This window comes from Mastigoproctus giganteus, chromosome 1 (genome assembly GCF_048544385.1).
Source record: "Mastigoproctus giganteus isolate SK-2022 chromosome 1, ASM4854438v1, whole genome shotgun sequence".
Taxonomy (NCBI): Eukaryota; Metazoa; Arthropoda; class Arachnida; order Uropygi; family Thelyphonidae; genus Mastigoproctus; species Mastigoproctus giganteus.
Window position 1 is genome coordinate 62,044,940 of NC_143575.1, and position 24,060 is coordinate 62,068,999.

General features: G+C 35.5%; 1 protein-coding gene across 2 annotated transcripts in view; it reads right to left on the reverse strand.

The window, feature by feature from the left end:
• Positions 1-24,060, reverse strand: part of MED16 (mediator complex subunit 16) — a 209,068-nt gene that overhangs the window by 46,544 nt on the left and 138,464 nt on the right. For both annotated transcript variants that reach the window (XM_090380328.1, XM_090380324.1), the window contains exons 13-16: positions 19,361-19,489; positions 12,820-12,915; positions 10,081-10,192; positions 4,947-5,086 (exon numbers count right to left, since the gene is read on the reverse strand). In XM_090380328.1, the coding sequence (XP_090236454.1) occupies positions 4,947-5,086; positions 10,081-10,192; positions 12,820-12,915; positions 19,361-19,489 (477 nt within the window). The remainder of the gene's footprint in view (positions 1-4,946; positions 5,087-10,080; positions 10,193-12,819; positions 12,916-19,360; positions 19,490-24,060) is intronic.

Here is a 24,060-nt window from a genome sequence, read left to right on the forward strand (position 1 = left end):
TATACACTTTAATTATGTCTTGTCTAAGGTGGCTGGTTGCCAAGCTCTGTAGTCGCCACACATTTGAAGTCTTTCCTCATATGGATGTCCTTTTGCCAATCTCACCTGCTCATATGCTACATAATAGTAGTAGTAGTGGCATGTGATGAGAAAGCAAGTGTATGAGTTTATGCAGCATCGGGCAAAAAAAAAAAAAAAAAATCACACCATTCCCTCAAAATGCCTGTCCAGTTCCTCCTTAAGTTTATTTAACCTATCAACTTTCACAACAACAGATGGAAGTTTGTTCCAGCAATTAACCACCCGCTGTCTAAAGGCAAATTTCCGCACATCTATTCTACATCTGTCTTTTCTTAATTTGAATTTATGCCCCCTTAGGTTCGTAATCTGAACAAGTGGAAGGATCCCATCAGAATTCAGATTGCTCAACCCATTCAACGCCTTATACACCTCAATCAGATCACTGCGTAGGTGCCTAGTCTCCAACCACTGCAATTTGCAGAACTTAAGACTCCCTTGGTAAGAGGATCCCTTCATTCCCCCTTACCAATCTTGTTGCCCTTCTCTGTACACACTGAAGCAAATCTACATCCTTACAAAAAAGTACACTAGCATCTAAGATCTTACTGTACAAGAACACACATTTGTGAAAAATGTTCCAAAATTGGCAGGTTTGTGCAAATTTAGCATGATATTTCAATGAATTATTGTCAAGCAATGGCAATCCCAGGATTTTCTGAAGGTGGGGACAAAAGCAGTATTCTGGAGAATCATTTTACTGCTATATGAATTTACTGCTGTAAATTCATATAGCAGTAAAAAAAATTCCACAATTTTTATCATAAGAGGAGGGTGGCTATAGCCCCTTTAATCCGTATTTAAAAAAAATTGAGAACAGGTGAGGTGAAAGATAATACCTGAATGATTGGTTGTAGTTATTTTATTTAATCAGCCTAACATACAGTACATAAACAATCTTCTGGGTACTGCCTAAGGGGACTAATAAGAGTTTGCTGCAAATTATTCATTTCACAACAAAATGTACATAATAAGAAGAACCTATTTGCTGTGTACAACAGAACTAACAGTTTCTTGAAGTTTTTGATGTTGTGATGGCTTAACGGCACGGCTGGCACTAGGGGTATGCAAGTGATGCAATTGCCACGGGAGCCACCTAAAATAGGCATTGCTTGATGCCTACTGCATACATATGCATGTTAAGATATGATATGAATTAGGCACCATTACAATATTTTGCCTCAGGCACCACAAACACTAGTGCCAGCCCTGCTTAATGGCACAAAGGTTGCCACAGCCAAATTATGCCTGTTGATTTAATATTTAGTGTATGATCAATCAGCATGGATTAAAAATGGATGTACAGGGCTGTTCATTTTAAAGGTAAACCCAAAAACAATCAAACAAAAATATAATTTATTATCATAATAATTAACAAATAATAGTTTATAAGCAATGCTGAACATGTCCTCCACTTAAACAAATTCATAAATTTACTCTTTTGATCATGTTGCAAGTGATGCAACAAAGAATTGTGTCAATACACACACTAATGTATATTCAATGCTTGTTTTGAGCTGCTGAATGCTTCATGGATTTCCCTTGTAAGCTTTCTGCTTTAATAACCCCCATAAAAATAAGCCTTGGGATGTTAAACCAGGAGACCTAGGTGTCCTGATTTAATATTTCCAGGTGCTCCATATTCTCTCCAAAAAAAACTCTTACAACATTTCAGTGGTTGAATATGCGGTATGAGAGATTGTCCTGTCCTGTTAGAGCCAGATGGCTCTTTCGATAAAGTATTCTTTCCCAACTAATGGAGTTTATTGCATCACATATATTTATCAAAGGTATTACAATACCTTTGGTAAACATAAGAAGTGACAGTTTGTTCAAAAAATATGGGCCCAACTCATTCTTAAAGATATGCCACACCAAACAGATTTTTTGGGCACGTAAGGGGATTTGCAAAAAATGTGCAGATTTTCAGTGCTCCATATTCGCCAATACTGACTGTTCATGCAACAGCCACTAAATTAAAACCATACCCCATCAGTGAAATAAATTTTATCTAAAATTTCAATACCTTCACAGGGAATTAAACTTTTAAACCTGCAACAGTATCATAATCTTTTAGCATTATCCTGAAATTGAAGCTCATGCATACTGTAAACATACATACATACATGCATACTTGCATACTCAAATACTGAGTATGCATACTCATGCATACTTTTTCCATACATTATGGAAAAAGTTTTAGGTGTTTTCTTTGAGTGTAATACACTGAACCAAGTGATATCCCCTTTTGAATGCAATGCTAAGTTACTGTAGATATTTTGTTTGGAGTTTGCAAAATCGTTTGTCTAATGTTATCTAGTAGAATGCATAAGAACACTCCTTTTGTATTCGTTATTCCCCAACAGGTCCACACTTGCAAACTTTTTTATCTTGAAAATTGCAGCTTTGCGTGGACGTTTAGTGTAAAAGATTTTTTTCAAAAAATTTTTGTTGACATTCGCTGTAAGACTGTTTCTAAGTAAGATTCCAAAGTTGATGACATACAACATGGCATCCATTCCTGAGTAATGACATATACAACTTCCAACACAAATATGCACTTAATGTAGAGGTGTCACTTCCTCCAGTAGCAAATCACACAATCACAACAGCTTGTTATTTGTTATTTGGTTTTTAGGAGCATTAGCAACTAAGGCCATATTGCTCCGGGATATGCGGTGGTCATTCCCTGACCTTTCCACATCCTCCGTATTTGGTGGTGACGGGCTCGAACCCCTGTCTAATCAAGAAGCGCATACTACGCACTGCTGCTCCTTCCCACCTGGCTACAGAGGCACCCAATCACAACAGCAATTGTTTCCTGGTAGCTCTGCACTTAATACAAATAATGTGAGTTTCCTTTTAAAATGAATGCTCTGCATAACTGAAATGTTTTCAGATAAGAAAAATTCTGTTAACTTTGCTTTATTCTGTACAAGGTGACAAAGTGCAAAAGGCTCTTGTAACTTTGAAAAAATTGAATATTGAAGAGCTAGCATACTGATAATAAAGACAACCTATAAGAATGTATTTTACAGTGAATAAGAAGCTGCACTTAACACAAAGTGTCTCCTTGACATCATATGCACCAATTCCAATGCTTCTGTAACTTTTGGAAGTATTCCTGCTTGTGTTCTGAATAATTTTCTCAGTTGCTTCAAATCTGTGACCTTTCAGGTGGCTTTCAGCTTAGGAAAAGAAAAATTCACAGGCAGCTATATCTGTTGAGTATGGTGAATGGGGACCACAGTGATGGACTTTGTTGCAGTAAATTCTTGACTGGAAAACAATGAGTGTGCTGGGGCATTGCCATGATGTGAGCACTAATTCCTCGACTCTGCACTTGCATCATGTAATGACTGGCCTATACTAGCTCATCTACCTGGTCAGTGGTTACTTCATTAAGAGCCTTTATGTGTGTTTTGAGTACTTCTGGGTACTGCCTAAGGGGACAGATGTCTTATGTTCTGGATAAACTACTGTAGGTTTAAAATAGCCTGCACAGTACACACTAATGGAGTTGGGGGAAATCCCCAGTACGGTCAGACAACTAACACAGTACACACTACCACATAACAATGAATGTTCATTAGTTGTTTACCCTCTGCATTTAGAAATTCAATCACACTCACTGTAGACATCTGGACACCCAAAATGTCCCTTGTGCGTGATGTACACTTTGTTTGCTGCACCAGTTACAGCCCTCATTCCTGCCACACTGAGTACCCAACTAATGTGAGGCAGTACTTACTACTGCTCCCAGAGGGTACATTATCAGTTAGTTCCATTGTGCATTAATTTGTTCCATGCAGATCCCAGTCCTTTGTTTCAAGCATGTTCTAGTATCTACATTTAATCCTCTTAAAATTCTCAGTTTCAGTCAGTTTAATTTTAATAAATATCTTTCAACTTTTGACATTACATGATGAATTGCTAAATTTTAATAGTAAGTCAATATAGCACAATGTATTTAGACAGAAGATACTTTCGATTTTAATTAGAACCATTACTAACAGTTGCAGAAATCTGGCGGCCTCATTAAAATGAGGCTGCCAGATTTCTGCCAGATTTTTTTTTAAGAAGGATGTAGAGCTGTTGGAACGAGTACAGAGAAGGGCAACAAGATTAGTGAATGGAACAAAGGGTTGCTCTTATGAAGAAAGGCTTAAGTTTTGTAAATTACAGTGTCTGGAGTCTAGGCACCTGCGAGGTGATCTGATTGAGGTGTATAAAACCTTGAATGGTTTGAGCATGCCCAATGCTGATGGGATTCTTCCTCTTGCTCAGAATAATTGCCTGAGAGGGCATAAATTCAAATTGAGGAAAGACAGTTGTAGGATAGACGTGTGGAAGTTTGCCTTGAGCCAGTGGGTGGTTGATTGCTGGAACAAATTTCAATCTGTCATAGAAGCTGATAGCTTAAATAGATTAAAGGCAGAACTAGACAAATATATGGAGCGAGTGGATGGGTGAAGTGAAAAAGGGGTGTGTGTGTGTGTGTTTATTTATTTTTTTTGGCTGATGCTATATAAGCTTGCTTTTATGCATCATGTGCCTTTGCTAATGCTCTGTTCAAGTATCATGTGAACTATTGATAGCTTGAATATAATGTATTCTTGAATATAAATTAACTCTTGTAACTAATGCAACAGGAACTTTACATATATATATAATACTTGCAAAGTTTGTGTAAATAAACAGCAACAAAAAAAAAATAACATCTTGGAAAAGAGCAATAAGTGCTATTGCAGACCTCATAGTTAATAAACTTAATCTGAGCATTTTAACCTCTTATTTTAAAATACTTTTTTTTTTTTTTTTTTTTTGAGATATGAAAGTAAACAAATACAAGAGAGAGAGAGACTAACCACTCAGATTTTCAGCTGGTCCTTTATCTTGACTTGACAAATCTCTAGGTCGTAGTAATCCCTTAATTGCAGCTGCCACTGCATTCAACATTATAAGTGCATGGCAGTCACCTGCTTTAGCTTGCCCATTACTGAGACACCTACAATGAATTAAACAGAAACTTTAATTGGCATGGAGTAATATGAACTGGCAAGAATATCTGCATACTAATGCTTTTAAATTTCTATTAAGCTACTATTATAAATTCAGCAGTTAGAAAGACAACGTGGTCGAATTTAAAATAGAAGAAATATTAGTTTCTAATATTTTAATCTTATTCATTCACAAGAAATGATAAAGTTTTCATTTATTTCCACCTTCATAATTGATCCAACACTTAATTTTTTTAAGAGTTTATTAAGATTAGATTTTAAATAAATTAGTAATAGTATTCACCATACAGTGCAAGGAAGCCACAAGCTTTTGCTGAAATGGCAAAAAAAAAAAAAGTAGATAAGAAGATACAAATTATATGCTACCCTCCTCACACAGGTAACTATGCAACTGACCTTTGAATTTATTCAAACTGTCAGTCTCAACTAAAAGAAAACTTCCTACAATATAATCTAAACTTCAACCCTTGTAATTTAAATTTATAACCCCTAGTTCTGGAGTTCATTATAAAAGTGAGAATTCCACTTTCATTCATTTTACTAATCCCTCAGTGCCTTAAAACCCTCAGTCGGATCACCTCTGAGGTACCTAGTTGCCAAGCTCTGTAGCCCACATAATTGGAGTCTTTCCTCATATGGTCATCCTTTTGCCGATCTCACCATTCGAGTTGCTCATCTTTGAACCCTTTCAAGAAGCTCAGTCTTTTTTCAGATGAGGTCACCATACTTAAACACAGTATTCCAAATGTAGTCTTACAACTGCTTTATACAGTGGGATTACAAACTAACTATCTCTACAGAATAACGTTCAATAAATCATCGACAGGACACCATGGGATTTCCTGTTTACACACTGTTCAGAAAACGTCATATCTGCCCATATTGTAATTCCCGGGTCCCTTTCCTCCTCCACTGTTTTTAATTCAACCATTAAGTGTATAATTTATTTGTGGGTTGCTATTTGCCAAGTGTAAGACCTTGCATTTAGCAGCATTAAAACATAGCTGCCATTTCTCTGACCATCTTTGAAGTCTTTCAAGTCATCCTGAAGGAGCACTGCTTGGCACCAATCATTAATGACTCAACCTATCTTTACATTATCTGCAAATTTTGACATCATGCCTTCTATCCCTTCATCAATATCATTTATGAAAATGAGAAATAACAGTGGTCCAAGAATGAATCATTGGGGGACCTCACTCCTGAAGTCTGTTACACCAATCTGAAGAATATCTATTAATCACAATCCTCTGCCTTCTGCCCTGCATCCACCCAGCAATCCATCTTAGAATTTTACCGGTAATCCCAACATGTTAAAGCTTACAAAATAACCTCTCTTGAGGGACCGAGTCAAATGCTCCCCTCCACTCCTTCTGTCTTTCCTAAATACATTATACATACTGTAGTGGAACTTGTCATCACCAATTTCCAGGTGGAACCACATTTTTGCTAGCCCTATTACATCAACATTAGTTATCCTAACCAAGAGTTCAAATTCAACCATTTTATTGACAACACTCCTGACATTACTGTAGACACAGTTGAGACTAAGTAATCTACAGTTTACTACCCTGACACACATATGATTTACAGAATCATATTTCAGATAAAAGTGGTACAAATACTGACCATTATAAACAATCAAAATTTAAAAGTTGATCTTCAATGTGTCCTGAAAGTCTTGTTACACCTATTTAAATGGTATTCTTGGGTTGTAATTATGTTCTATTTAACTATGTAACATCACTTAATAATTAACAAGCTGTTTTTGCTTATTTATAACATTTTAGTTTGTTTATAATTAGTGCTATGTTTTTGTGTATTTCATAAAGTTGTGATATGTGTAATACAAGCGACTATTCTTTAGAACAACAGATTGTGGCTGCTACATGAGCCAGAGAGACCAGGCATTTTAGAAGAAACAAACACATGAAGCATTTTAAGAAAGATTTGATTGGAACTCTTCTCCCAGAATGACTCTTCACAGATGGATAAAAACTTTGCCATGCATGGAATCAGTTAAAGACAAATCCAGAACCAAACAGATCTTCAACGAGAGAGAGAGAGAGAGAGAGAGAGAGAGAGTGTGTGTTGAGAAGCCTGTTTTAAGTTCTCCACATAAATCTATTGCAAATGTTCTGCTGAACTTGGAATACTGTGGTCAACTTGTACACCGATTTGAAGACTGACTTAAAGATATATACCTATCAATCTTATTTTGCCCAAGAACTATCTGATATAAATTTTGATCAAAGGAGAATTGCATGTGAGAAAATGATAAGAGTGTCTGACATCATACCAAAATGAGGTAAAGTCATCCTTAACAACAGATGTGCAATTTACTTGAGCTCTAATTCACACAACATGTTCTGGACAAAAGATAATCCTCATTTTGTGGAACAGCCAGAACACTAACCATTACACATTATGATGTGGGCCTGGCATTAGTAACAAGCATATTATTGGATTTTATTTATTTAATAAATAATGTTATTAGTGGAGTCCCACAGGGTTCGGTGTTAGGTCCACTGTTGTTTTGTATATTTATCAATGATATTGATGAAGGTATATCAGGCTTAATGTCGAAGTTTGCAGATGATACAAAGGTTGGCAGGGTTGTTAATGACAGTAATGACAGTGTGCTACTGCAACAGGATCTAGATAATTTGGGCAGATGGGCTAAGAAGTGGCAACTGAAGTTTAACCTTGACAAATGCAAAGTACTGCATATGGGTAGAAGTATCCCCAGAGAAACGTACCAACTGTGTGGTACTACACTTAAGGTGGTAGAAAATGAAAAAGACATGGGAGTAATTGTGCAGGCAGATATGAAGTTTTCTGAGCAATGCAGACAGGCTGCCAGGGCAGGTCATGGGGTTTTGTCAATGATATATAGGAATTTTGCTAGCAGGGAAAAGGAGGTGATTATCCCTCTGTATAAGGCAATGGTCAGGCCACATCTTGAGTACTGCGTACAGGTCTGGAGGCCTCATTTTAGGAAGGATGTAGATTTACTTGAGCGTGTACAGAGAAGGGCAACAAGATTGGTGAGGGGAATGAAGGGATCCTCTTACCAAGAGAGAGGCTTAAGTTCTGCAAATTGCAGTGGCTGGAGACTAGGCATCTGCGCAGTGATCCGATTGAGGTATATAAGGCCTTGAATGGGTTGAGCACGCTGAATTCTGATGGGATCCTTCCACTTGTTCAGATTACGAACCTAAGGGGGCATAAATTCAAATTAAGAAAAGACAGATGTAGAATAGATGTGCAGAAATTTGCCTTTAGCCAGCGGGTGGTTAATTGCTGGAACAAACTTCCATCTGTCGTTGTGGAAGTTGATAGGTTGAATAAATTTAAGGAGGAACTGGACAGGCATTTGGAGGGAATGGTGTGATTTTTTTTTTTTTTTTTTTTTTTTTGGCTGATGCTGCATAAGCTCATACATTTGCTTTCTTGCATCACATGCCACTACTACTACTACTACTACTACTACTAATCCTGGTTGCAACGGGATGGTGTGACTCCACACCATTCCTTTGGGGGTTTGTGAATATTTAAATGAAGTGTTTCCTGATCTATGGATTGGGAGAGGGTCTGCAACTTTGCCAGCCCCAATAAAAATGGTCTCTGAGAAACCCAGATCTCTCAAGTTGTACCAATGCATTTTGAGGAGTCGTAAAGAAAAAAGTTGTTCAAAAATGTTTTGATTAATAATGGACTAAAGGAAGCTGTAAAGGATGTTTTTAAAATTTTGAAAGACCTAAGATGCTGAGGAATATATCACAGAACCTGGCATAAAATCATTCTGTGCAGTGAAAATGATGGTTTGCATACAGATCCGTTGAATATACAATAAACTTATTTACAGGTATCTATAAACTAATACCACATTGTAAAATTATATATACTCTTACAATAAAATATTTCAGTGTTTTCTACTATATACTTTCATTACCTTAAGCACAGAACACTGGAATAACATTTACATAGGTGTAACAAGTCTTTCCCAGACATCCTGTACATAAAGCATACATAATTGTGCAGTCAGATATGAAGTTTTCTGAGCAATGCAGACAGGCTGCCAGGGCAGGTCATGGGGTTTTGTCAATGATATATAGGAATTTTGCTAGCAGGGAAAAGGAGGTGATTGTCCCTCTGTATAAGGCAATGGTCAGGCCACGCCTTGAGTACTGCGTACAGGTCTGGAAGCCTCATTTTAGGAAGGATGTAAATTTGCTTGAGCGTGTACAGAGAAGGGCAACAAGACTGGTGAGGGGAATGAAGGGATCCTCTTACGAGAGGCTTAAGTTCTGCAAATTGCAGTGGCTGGAGACTAGCACCTGCGCAGTGATCTGATTGAGGTGTATAAGGCATTGAATGGGTTGAGCATGCTGAATTCTGATGGGATCCTTCCACTTGTTCAGATTACGAACCTAAGGGGACATAAATTCAAATTAAGAAAAGACAGATGTAGAATAGATGTGCGGAAATTTGCCTTTAGCCAGCGGGTGGTTAATTGCTGGAACAAACTTCCATCTGTCGTTGTGGAAGTTGATAGGTTAAATAAATTTATGGAGGAACTGAACAGGCATTTGAAGGGAATGGTGTGATTTTTTTTTTTTTTTTTTGGCTGATGCTGCATAAGCTCATACACTTGCTCTCTTGCATCACATGCCACTACCACTACTACTACAATAAGTTTATAAAAACAGAACATATTGTGTAATTAGTTACAACAGTACTTTTATAAAAACATATTAGTACATGAGCCGACCGGGCTAGCTGGGTGGGTAAAGTGCCTGCCTGGTAACCTAAAGGTCGCGGGTTCGAATCCCCCCTCAGGCTTGGATCAAAGTACTGCAAAAACCTTGGGAGATGCATTATGGTCACAGAAGCTGATGCGCCAACAACTACCAAAAAAAAAAAAAAAATTAGCACGATTAAATTCATATTATAAAATGACTGATATCATATCACTAACCTGTATAGTGATCCTTTGATAGACAGGAAACGACATATCCAATAGTGATGAGTGCCTGGTGATTGGCGGTTAAACGATTCAGTAAGCTTCTCACATATGTTCTCAATTAAACCTGAAAAATAACAGTTGTATATATAAAACTGTCTTATTTATAAAACACTTATTTAATACAATGGCATAGCAGATGTGTGAGAACATGGAGAACTGAGTACTTGATAGCCAATTTTCAACAATAGCACTTCTAGCCCACTTAAATACCTTAAAGTAAAACCACATTTGTTTTAGTAACAATCAAATGGTAGCAAATGGAAAAAATACAATAAAAAATTATAATGATGCCATTTCTAGCTAGTCCTAGCATTTTTTGAAAGATACCATTATTTCATTTGTTCACCACTATTTTGAAGAAAATCATGCAAGAAACCATCATGCACAAAGATTTAGTGAATTACTTGATTAATATTGAATATGAGGCAGTCTGTTGCATTTGTTATCATATGGGACTCACAAGGCAGTGGTTACTGAGGGTAACTTCTCTTACATTCTCTAGAGAATGGTGGACAAATTACTACAGGATCTGCTTTAAAATTTATTTGTTTAATAGTATACAGCATTACTGAAGGTGTTTCTTGAGAAACTGAAAGATGAATCTTCTTAAAAAAAAAAAAAAAAAAAAAAAAAAATACATACTGAGTAGTGCACTAAGATATCATTTTAATATGCAGTAACTCAGAGAAGCAAAATGGCATAATCACTATAACATTTCATATTACAAAATCCTTCACAATGAGTTGTCTAGACAGGCACTTTAAAATAACAATGCTTCCTAAACAGAGAAGACTACTGTTGCTTATTCTCAGTAGGAACAGCTATTCCTTCTTTGGTGGGTGAGAACAACTATTTCCAAAATAGTGATATCTAGGTGGTGGCACCCTATTGCGAATAAGGAACAACAGTCTTCTCCCACCCAAAGGAGAGGAAACAATTATTCCTGAAATAGTGTTGTCTGGGTGATGGCACTAATGAGAATAAGGAACACATCATCTGTATTTGGGAAAAGTTGCTTATTCAAAAGTGCAAGGGTAGGCAACTTGTGAAGGATTTCACAATATGAAATGTTATAGTAATGATGCCATTTTGAAAACTTGTCTTGTTTTGTTACTGCAAGTTAAAATGATGCCTTAGTGCAATACTCAAAACTGCATTAGTAAATCCTTGTTCTCAAAGGTCTTAAAAACCACAAATTGCACTGACACCACTTATAATCATTTTGATAGCTGTGTTTTTGGATTTTTATTAAAAAAACTAGAATAGTTTTGAATATAGTATTTCACCTTCATAAAGCTTATAATATTTTTCGCCAATTAGAAAAGACTCAATTTACAGTAGTTCTAAAAGTTTGTGCAAAATTTATCAACAGAATTACTTAGGTTCATAAATATATATATACAGTGTACACTGCTTATTGTTATCATTCATGTAATATTATCACTTTTATGAAGTCCCCAATCAGCTACATACTAATAAATAGAAAAAAAATAAATAAATAAACTTTTCTGTAATTAATGCTTCGATTTATGTTATCACTTTTTTTTTTTTTTTTTTTGCCTTATTGCGATTTATACACGTACAGTGGATGTGATTACATACCAGCCCAATTTATTCTTTAACTCTAATATGCTGCATATCTAATTACTCCTGTTGATAATAGATTGTATAGTTGTTAGCATCGTTACCCTGTGATAGAAAGTAATGTATCTGTACTCCTACCACTCTGACTGTTTTACAATAGAGCATTAACCCTTTTCTAATTTTTGATTTTTAATATTTTCTTTATTTGTTTTTAATGGTTTGTATGGATTGTCAGGAACATTATGACAATTTCATTTTTACTGATGACTTTCTCAAATAGTGGACAATCAAAATACTTTACATTGGTGATTTTCATGTTTTCTTTCTTTCTGTCACTCCCACCTTTATATGTACACATTTCTGTTCTGCATAAAAACAACGCAGAGCAGCTTCACTCTTGTTTCATCAGTTACTGTTATGTTGTTTGTTTGTTTGTTTTGTTTTGTTTTTAGGAGCATTAGCAACTAAGGCCATATTGCTCCGGGGATATGCGGGGGTCATTCCCTGACCTTTCCGTATCCTCCGTATTTGGTGGGTATGGCTCAAACCCCGGTCTAATCAAGAAGCGTGTGCTGCGCACTGCTGCTCCTGCCCACCTGGCTACGAAGGTGCCAGTTACTGTTATCAATTAAACTGTCTTAAAATGGTCACAATAAGCAGCATCCACTGTATTTTTTTTAAATTAACCACTAACAATATGAAAATGATATTTTCATACCTAGTTAGCTTTAAGAAAAACATAAGCTTTGCAGGTTGAAGCCAACTATGTTAACTGTTTATCCTTGTTCACGTTCACTGAAAAACTTAAGCAAACAGGATAGTGGAGCAAGCAACTTAAATTAAAATGGCAGATCAGGGAAATGACTGGAATGCATGAAATGATTAATAGCCTGACCTGCTGCATAGTCAGTCATGATATGTCATAATCCAGATTTACAACTGATAGTGAACATGTTAATATGAAAATAAACGCATGCCAAAAATAAAATCAGGAGAACAATAACAATCAATAAAAACACTTTATGAAATAAAATGTACTTAAGGGGCCCTTTCATTTCATTGAAATTAAATAAAATTTGAAAAAATTTTTTAAGAGAAATGACTCACCAGGTCGCAGACTTAAGATTACATCCCACCAATCAGTTCCTGTCATCAAACAATACTCTAACATTGTAATGGCATAACTAGCACTCATAGGACCACCTATATAAAAAAATATGTTTAAGGAGAGATGTGTGCTCTTAACAGAAACAAAAGGTTAGCAACAGTATTAATCAGGCTAAATGATGCAAGGAAATAAACTTATTCTACATTAGGAAAAAAAAAAAAAATGCATCAATTAAAATTTGCCTATATCTAAAACAAACCAATTCAGTCCTGCCTTGAACTTTGTCTGCTCAATTACTTTGGGCAGCAACTTATTACTATGATCTGTGTCTCCTGCCAATGTGAAAATACCTCCCTCATTCATTCAGTACATCCTGCACCTGGTGGCCTACTTACACTGCAAGGAAAACTTATTTGCTTTATGAAACCCCTAAATCTTTCTCATACTGAACCACAAATTTAATTTTGTCTCCCCTAGTCACTTTCGCCCCCAGATTTCTTTTCCCAAATGTAATAACCTTACATTTGGCAGGATCAAACTTCAGTTGCCATTTTTCAGATCATATGTATAACCAATTTAAGTCATCCCAAAGCAGCAAAGCCTGTCTCAATTGTTAACTATCCTGCCTACTTTTCAGTCATCAGAAAATTTTGACACACCTTTTCACTATCATCGAGGAAAATCAGAAAGAAGGGGGAAGGCAATGCTGAAAACTGAAGAATGCCACTTACTACATTAGTCCACTCTGAATAATATCCATTAATTACCACCCCCACCCCTCTCTCTCTCTCTCTCTCTCTCTCTCTCTCTCTCCATTTAGCCAGCCCCTGATCCACTAGAGAATCTTCTCAGTACTCTAGTTTGTAAAGTAGTCTCATGGGGAACTGAGTCAAAAGTCTTAATAAAATCTAGATATACAATATTGAAAATGTTTTCAGCATTGAAATGCTTTATGATAGCATTAGAGTAATTAAGCAGGTTTGTCGGTCAAGATCTTCCTTTTGCAAAACCATGCTGTGATACCTTTAAGAATTCAATCTTATCAAAATGTTTCTGTATTGCATCCTCAATCCCTAATTCCTTTATCTAATCCGCTATAGAATTCAAACTCATCAGTCTACAATTACTCATTTACAACTGAGCTCCTCCCTTATAAGCAAATGTGACATTTGCACTTCTCAGGTGCAAAGGAATCACTTCAGAGTCTACCAATGATCTGTAATAATTCTAATGGTATGATGCACTCCTTTGCTGCATTCTTTAACATAACTGGATGCACTACCCCAGGGGCTTTACACTTTCAGAGATCATTATACTACTAATCAACTACAACCTGATTCCCTTTCTCTGATCCCCTCATTCAAATGTACTTTCAATCATAAAAATGGATGCAAAATACCTGTTCAACCTATCTGCAATTATAGTTGGACATTGCTGGATCTTCTACCATATGGTTAATACTAAAAGGTAATTTGCCCATTTTAGTAGTAACCATATGGTACAAGAAAATCTGAGGCTTTTGCTGCACTAAACAATAAAATACAGTAGAAGCCCTCTTATCCAATGTTACTAGAATTGTTAGGTGCTTAGTTAAAGCAGGTAATTGCTAAAAAAATCACATATACAAACCTTGAGAATTTTATTTTCACTTAAAACAAACATGTAAATGAAAGATAACATTTTGCAGCATAGTCTCTGCACTTTTTTTAAAAACACATCAATGACTGTTGAATCAGACTGTTGTTAAAAAATGTAAAGCTGCATCTAAGGCATTTTTTGATGCAAGAGAAATTTTTAGCCCTAGATTTGATTCAATCTCTTTCTTTTTTTTCATGTTTGGATCTATCTGTTTTTGTCATGCTACGTATAATTTCTGCATCATACATAATTTCATTTTTTAACAAATCAGTGACAATATGTTGGAAAATATCTAATCCACTGTTGTAAATCTTCTTGTTGTAAAGCTTTAGAACATTCAGTTTGGCCGAAATCAGTTAATAAACTTTTCTTCATTATCTTCTTGTAGTTCAGGACTTTCATTAGCATTATCAACTTCAGGCAAAAGTTTTCTTTGAAGTTTAGTAAATGTTGAGCTTGGAATTACATTCTATGCTATTGCTGTACTGTAAACATATCTTAGATGTTGATGACTTTTAACAATTCTGTAAGGTCTATATTCATGTCTTCCATTTTTTTTTTTTTTTCTCCCAAAATTGAACTCAAAAACTTTTATGTCACCTCTTTAGATATGACTCCTTAATCCATACGGAGCAAGGATGTTACACATTTGATGGTAAAAACACGGTCTTTTCCTCCACATTAACATTAGCATTCTGCCTTGAATTTATTTAAGCTGTAAACTTCCACAAGAAAACATCCTTAAGTTCCGTGAGGAAATTAAATAATGGGGTAAATTTAACTTAAAAGTCTGTGACTGTTAAATATGATTAATGTTTGTATTGATGATTTATTGTAAACTCTACTGACCTAGTGGTCGTGCCGGAGTAATAACAAGAAATGAAGAAAATAAATTTACCTGAAAAGGCTATCACACCATGAATAAATTTACCTGAAAAGGCTATTCACACCATTTTTTTTTTTTTTTTTTTTTTCATTTCTTTATATAGGGTACAAATTCATGAAAAAAACATTCTTTGAATAATGCAGAGTCCATCCATACTGATTTTTGTGAGTAGTATATGAACAATTTATATTTTTAAAAGCTGTAGAATTAGTTGATTTACAAACAACAAAAAGCAGAAATTTGTGATTTCCATTTGCATTGCTGCAGGTGGCTACTGTGATTCTCTCTTTGGATTTTTTTTATTATTTTTTTTTATTTATTTATTATTTATTTTTTATTTGGGTGTGCTGCAGGCTATGGTTTTTTTTGTTTTTTTTTGCCATCATTTTTGTAGGTAATATCTTATAATTTATACCTGTTTCATCTATATTATAGAGTTATTCTCTTTTGATAAATATTTAAAATCTGTAAATCTGCCTTAAACTGTAAATATTTGAGTAGCAGGCTAATCAGCAGATAATCTCTCCTCACTAATACTAAATACACGAATACCATGACACCTTTTATAACACCTAAGCCACCCATTACTTGCTATACAACTTTCTAAACCATCAATCTTTTGATGTAGTAGTAGTGGTAGTGGCATGTGATGCAAGAAAGTAAGTGTATGAGCTTATGCAGCATCAGCCAAAAAAAAAAAAACACACCATTCCCTACAAATGCCTGTCCAGTTCCTCCTTAAATTTATTCAACCTATCAACTTCCACAATGACAGATGGAAGTTTGTTCCAGCAATTAACCACCCACTGGCTAAAGGCAAATTCCCAGAAAACAATCATCCAATAAATTCACAAAAGTCTGACTAGTGTGTGAGTGACCAACCCACAAGTTCCAGTTAATATCTGGGAAGTTAAAAATCCCCCATTATAAGACATTCTGATTTACTAGCCCACACCATTTCTCTGTACAACTGTTCATTGTACTCATTAGGCCTATAACACACTCCTACTCTTATTTCTGCTTTCGCAGTGCTTATGTCACACCAAACTGACTCAAAAGTGCACTGTTCATCCTCTCCTTTGATGCTGTTTTGATGGATGTGATGACAGTTCTTTATTGTCTGTCTTGTATAAACCACAGCCATAATGCACTGTCTATATCTCTAATTTTGATTTCTTTAAAGTTGAGCAAGAAATTCATGAACCGTGTGACACTAAGAGTTCAAAAGATTTGTAGATTTTTAATGGTTTTTTCCAGTCTTTTGCAGTTGTCTCACTCACAGCTAATTTAACAGCAATTGTTTTTACAAAGTCACCTTACTGATTATTTCAAAAACATCCAACTTAGTTTTCATTGACACAACTCTCTTTTCTCACCCATATTTCATTAATTTATGTAATATTCAATTAGATTAGAGCTGTCATTACATTAACAAATAATTTTACTGATGCACACATGGTTTGGAACATACATCTGACCTATCAGGAAGCATACAACCCAACAGGCATGCACATTTTATACTATACTAAACTACTGGACCAGTGCCCATGGCACACTGCAGTGTGTCATGGTCATCAGACAACATATTTTAAAGAGAGAAGGGAGTGTTAGTTAAGCAGAGGTCGGTTAAGAGGACACTTAACTGACATCTGCAATAATAATAAAATAAACTATATATTTGATTCGCTACTCGTGTAGCTAACTATTCAGCTGACCATTGAATTTTTTATGCTGTCAGCCTCAACAATCCATAGAGGCAACTTATTTCAGTAATTAATAACTTGTTGGCTAAAAAAAAAAAAAGGCAACCCTGTTTAAACTCTTCCCCCCCCCATTTGAATTTAAGGACCTAGAGGGAAACTACATGATTTACTGCCCCTGTTTTTACAGGGACAGTAAAAACAGTATACAAGAAAAACTCCTTATCCCTGTTCTTAGGTCTTTATGCCAGTGATTTCCCCTCATAGTTAGCTTCTGCTTTTCTTATCCAATTCACAGTATTGTTACATATTTACTTTAGTTCTCATATGTAGCAGTGTCATTTGGTAATCTGTAACTATCCCATGCTTAATTCTTTATCTGTATAAGATCTGTCAAATCTCTTATCATCCCCTTTTATGATAACGCCGGAACAAATATGTTTGTAGCTTCCAAGATAATTTATTTAACCATTTCACACACAGCACTCATATCCTGCAACCTAAAATTAGCACCCCAGTTGGTAGAGCCTAAAAAAGATCAACTCACTAGTCCCCACTACCTCTTAAAATTGAAACTCTTAGACCACTGAAAATTTCTTGCATTTTATAGCATCATATGGTCACTACCTACTAGTGATTTCTGCACTTTCAATGTTCTTAATAAAGATAGCAGAAAAAAATATATTGTCTATCCGCTTTCTTATAAATGACCAAAATACTAGCATAAAGAATCAACATTTTAAGAATCATACAAACTTATAAATTAACAAGGGTCCATATGGAAGAACATTATTCACAGGAGAAGCTATCAACTTTTGTTTTGACATTTCTTTTTCATAACTGTAGTAGTTTCCTTTATTATTATTTTTTTTTTATCATATTTAATCTATTTCCTTTCAATTTGATACAGTTTTTTTGGAAGTTTACAAAGTGGTTGCTGATACACATTTTTTCAACGATTTTTATACCAGATCAAATACCCCTCCAAGAAAGATGCTATAAAAAATATGTTGAGTAGTGTGCACACTTTTTGCTTTTGGATGAACTGGAAAGTGGATGTGAAGTTTTGTATTCAGTAGCAATTTTTGTCAGACTATAACACAGCTGCCAATAAATAATATATTTTTTAAAGTTTTGTTACTAGATCAAGTAAAAATTGAATAATGAGTGTATAATATGTTTAAAAAAAAACAATATCTGTTATCACTGTTTTCCTTGCACAAAACAAAAGTGGTTCAAAGATCTATTTGATGCTAATTTTTATAAGTTTCTAATGCAGCTGCCAATAAATAATTTTCCTTGAAATTCTGTTGTTTAGGTCAAATACACATCAAGGAAAAGATGTTATAACAGCATTGACTTCAAAAACAGAATCCATTATGAGTCACTTGCACTTTGTTATTCTTTTAGCAGCATGGTGCACAATTAAATTGAAATGCATTATTACACACTGTTAGTTTTGCATACTAATTGTTTCTGTCTTAGTGAGTTTGGAAATGGTTTTTTCATGTCTAGATTTTAAGCTGACAGTGTAATATGGATAGCAATTCAGTCACTGAAGAAGAAGTGGTAATAGAAGTACTGTGAAATGTCCAAGTGACAATATTCTGTAATCTTTTAAGAAAAAGACAGATTATACTCTATGCAAGTTCATAAATTTTCACTGTTCTGTAACACCTACACTTTGTTTTTTGTTTTTTTACCTTTCTAAGCAATATAGGACAAAAAAAATTTTTATTTGCTAAAAGATATTTTTCAATTTATCAAAATAATTTTTAATAGGTCAAATACACATCCAAAAATCTTCCATATATCTTTATCAAAAACAATTTATACGTCATGCATATTTTCTTTTTCTTTTTTTGTGCACACCATAAAACGGTTGAAGTTTTTTTCCTTATTTTTTTGGTGAGTTATACCAAGAATGTCAATACACTGTATTCCTTGAAGTTTTGTTACCAGATTTGTTGCTTCATACTTTATCTTGCATTTTTCATGTTTGCTCGATTTTTTTAACAGAGCATAGAAATTTTAACAGAAATTTTAAAAAAAGCAATTCTTTTCTTTGAAGGTGGTCGAGGAACATGAAAGGGGTAGCAATCATGTAAGAGCTTCATACACCCAACTCAGAGTTAATGGAATTCATCCCTATATAGAAAAAAGTGCAAGTAATACTTCAAAATTATTTTAGAAATTTTTTGATGGAATTTAAATGGTTTCTCCCTCTCTCTTTCTACATAAAATTTATTGTCTACAGAAAATGACCTTTAAAGTACATTATGGGTAAATAATTATAAGAATAAGATAATATTTTACCTGGATCAGTGATTGGAGAAAGCCTATACAAAAAGAGTTGAGAAAGTGAATCTATAGATACTAAAGTGCATCCTGTCCACGTAAGCTGCATATCGCTTATGGCTGCTCCTGGCAGATAGTGTTTTAAACCTGCAGAAAAACCTTTTTAATAAAGAAATCAGTTTAAACTTCTGTTACTGAAGGATTTGGAATATAACTAAATTGGTATCCAGAAAATTCACTGAAAACAGTTCACCGAATATCAATTCACTGAAAATACAATTTATTGAAAAAACAGTTCACTGATAAATAAATTAGAATAAGTAATAATGTCTATTTTTACTCTAGAGTCTGTTATATACAATTCACCAAGACAAAAAAATAAATTTTATTGAAATATATAATAATTATATAAATATTCTTCACATTGAAAATACATTTAAAAGGCAAGTCTTTCAAATATGGTCCACAGTTTTGTGCAATTTTCATTGTTAAAAACTGCATAAAATGGGAAAACCAAACCTACATCTGTTATAAATATTTCTGCATAATTAATAAAATCATTTAAACAGATTAAGTCTAGGAATTTGAGAACCCAACAGTATTTGACTGCTTGAGAAAAATTAAAATTACAGCCACAACCTTTGCATTGGTTCCCTACCATGGTGGAAGAATTGTATTTTGAAAATATTTTGCTTAATTCTAACATAACTTTAATGCAAAAATTAAACTCTTTCCACAGCTTCCCTACTTCTGTGGTGGGAGGCTTTTTATTTGATAAATATTTTCTTTAATGCTAACATTACAACAGTCAGCTGTTGTTGTTGTTAGTTAGTTAGTTTTTGGGAGTATTAGCAACTAAGGCCATATTGCTCCGGGAATATGCAGTGGTCGTTCCCTGACTTTTCCGCATCCTCCGTATTTGGTGGTCACGGGCTCGAACCCTTCATTCCCTGACTTTTCCGCATCCTCCGTATTTGGTGGTCACAGGCTCGAACCCCAGTCTAATCAAGAAGTGTGTGCTACGCACTGCTGCTCCTGCCCACCTGGCTATGGAGGCACCACAAAAGTCAGCAAGTTGCTTCATATATTTCAAAAGCTTGTCATTGTGACATCTCTCAAATAATTATAAGTCATGTATGAGGAAAAAAAAAAAATAAAGATAAAATTTAAAAATTAAAGAGAAAAAATATTTAAAAAATATATTTTATTTCAAATAAAAAGTACTAATGCGGTACACTTTTGGAAGATATTAAAGCCGACCTCCATGTAGTGTCTTCTCGGTAACGATAGACTCTAGAGAAAAATAAAAATTATTTCTGTGTTACTCATTCTAATTTATTTTTCAATGAACTGTATTTTCAGCTAATTCTTTTTTTTTTTTTTTTTTAATGTAAACCCCAAACACGAGAGGTGTTAGAACCTATAGTACTTAGTACTGTGCTTGGGTTGGAGGTTGAGAAGATATTTGTTGACATTGGACTTGAACTTCTGTAGACTGTAATTTTCAGGAAATACGTATGAAGGAAGGTTGTTCCAGAAAACGGCAGTTGAATGAATAAACGAGGAAGATGAAAAGTTGGTTCTGTGAGTTTGAAGTTGGACAGTAAATGAATGTTGGCTGGTGGCGGCACGTGTTCGGACTGTTTTGAAAGAGAGAGCAGGAATTATAGAAGCTAATTCAGAAGAACAGTGCCCATGGGAGTATCTGTAGAAGAGGCATGCAGCAGACACAGTACGTCTATGAGACAGTGAGTCACATATTAACCTAACTGCCCTCTTCTGAATGGAATCAAGAAGCCTGAGAGAGGTTTTGGGGGCACCACCCCAGATGTGGGAACAATAATACATGGCAGGGCGGATTTGCGATTTATACAGAGTGAGCGGCTGTTTGGAAGAAAAGTAACGCCGAGAGCGAAAGAGAAAACCAAGTTTTTTAGATGCAGAAGAAGCAATATTTGTAATGTGCTTGTGCCAAGAGAGATTAGAAGTCAGGGTAATCCCCAAAAGAGATATATCATTTTGCCTAGAAATCGGAGTGTCACTAAAGATAAGCATAGGAGCAGAAGAATCCTTTTTGCGAGATATAGGACAAGACTGAGTTTTAGAAGGGTTGAAATCAACTAAGTTGTCTTTTCCCCACTGGAGAATTACCTGAAGATCGGCATTTAAGGAATTGGTAGCAGATTTTCGAGAAGTTGAAGCTGATTGAGCAGGACAAGGTTTCTCAAAATGGAAAGTGGAATGCAATGTGCTATCATCGGCAAAACTATGGATAGGATTTCCAGTCAATGGAAGAAGGTCATTAATATAGAAGAGGAAAAGAGTGGGGGAAGGAACTGAACTTTAGGGTACACCGGCATTAGTGGAGAAGTTAGAAGACAGAGAGCCATCTACCATCACCCTCAGTGAGCGATCAGAGAGAAAACTGGATAACCAATTACTAAAAACAATTGGCAAACCATAAGATGGAAGCTTGTTTAGAAGACCTTTATGCCAAACACGATCAAAAGCCTTTGAGATGTCAAGAGCAAGTACTTGTGTTTCACCGAACCTTTCCATTGAATTAGTCCATAAATGGGTAACATAAGCCAGAATATCTCCAGTGGATCGACACTGACGGAATCCATACTGGTGATCGTTGATCAGACGGAAGGTTTCTAGGTAGTTTAAGAGTTGGCGGTTAATTGATTTCTCCATTACTTTAGAAAGAGTAGAAGTAATTGCAATGGGACGATAATTGGATGGGAAGGATTTGTCACCCTTTTTAGGCACTGGCTGGATATGAGCAAATTTCCAAGCAGAAGGAAAAACACCTTTGGAATAAGAAAGTGAAAAAAGTGGAGTAATACCATCGGAACCTGGAGCTTTCTTAGCATCAAGATTCGTCAAAATCCTTCTGACATCCTTTTGACGGAAGACCACAGGAGGCATTGAATGGAGCGTGTTGGGAATAGTGGGAGGTATTTTACCAAGATCGTTAATGCATGAGTTGAAAGAAAAATGGGATGCTAGAAGGTCAGATTTATCCTTGGCTGAAGTGACAACAGAACCATCTGGTTTGGATAGAGGTGGAAGCAGAGATGGGCAAAAGTTGCGGCCAATAGCTTTGGCAAGAGACCAGAATGCTCGTCTACCATTAGGGCAAGAAGCAAGTTTTCTACTCTTAGCCTGTTCAAACTCTAGTTTGGACTGGTTAATAACTGCTTTACAATTGTTGCGAGCTTTGGTGTAGGCAGAAAATGAAACTGAAGAATTAGAAACAAGCCAATTACGATATGCAATATTCTTCTCTTGAACAGCCTTAGCACATTTATTGAAAAACCAAGGTTTAGATAAAGGACGAGATTTTAAAGTGGAGTGTGGGATAAAGGATTCCATTTCTGCAAGAATAATTTCACTGACATGATCTGAGCAAACATTGACATTAGAACTTTTGAAACAGTAATCCGACCAAGGAAAGTAAGAAAAGAAGTTTCGCAGGTCATCCCATTTTGCATTCTTGTAATGCCAAACAACACGAGGTTAGGAATAGCCATGAGATAAAGGTTCCATTGGAGAAGAGACAATCACCAAGTTGTGATCTGAAGTGCCTAAAGTACCTCTCACTTCGACCATGTACTTAGAAGGGTTGTTTGTGAGAAAAAGATCAAGCGTATTGGCTGTATGATTAGGATTGTCCGGTATTAGGTAAATGAAGAATCTGTGCAAGATCATTAGTAATTGCAAAAGCTTCAGCATCTCGACCAGCTGGAGTTGTAAACATTAAAATCACCAAGGAAAATTACCTCACTGTTAGGAAAGTTAGACTGGAGAAAGCCAAGTTGCAAAGAGAGGAAGTCAAAGAGCTCCAAGTGATTAGTGGAGTTTTGGAGAATGGTAGAGACAACAGATGAACTGGACACAATGAGGTAGAGAGATTTTAAGCCAGAGAAGATCAAAGAGAGGAGATTCCAAATTGCCAAGTCTCTGACAGGGAATATCAGAACGGACATATGCACAAGTACCACCTTTGAGGCGAAAATAATCATACAGCGAATAATTTGAGCATCTGAGATGAGCAGAATCTCAGTTATTTCTGACAGAATCTCAGATAACTGAGATTCTGTCAGAAAAAGTACATGGGGTTTGGCAGACTGCAAGTGGAAATGGACATAGTTGAGATTAGAATTGAGACCACGTATATTTGTGAAATGAATTAGGAAGTGCTTGGGAGGTTTAGATCTTTTCGCAGATAAGCTTGCTCTATTAGTTTGACAATTCATGGTGTATTCAATAGTAAGAAAAAGTGGGTGGGACATGCTGTATGAAATAATGAAATTTTTGGATATGGCGTACACATGGTAAGAATATACCCAGATCCTTGACATAACGTGGCCGCGACAATGCTCCCCACATACACACTACTCGGACTCCCTCCAGTCACTATCTGGCAGAGTAGAGGTAGCAAGATTATACACTAGCTGATCCGGAAGCCTCCTAGAGAGTTACCAACAGGTTCGGTCCAGTGTACTAACTAGCAGCTGGCCTGCGAACACCGTTTTAGAGCTGTACCCTCGAAATGTAAGGAATATTGGATCTCACCACAATGTTCATCATAACCTCAAAAGTCATCAATCATACTGCATGATGGAAGAGATGGAGAAGGGTTTAATTAGTTAAAATTTTATTTAATTTTACAATTAAACACTCTCAATGTCTTTGACCTAATTTTCTGCCTT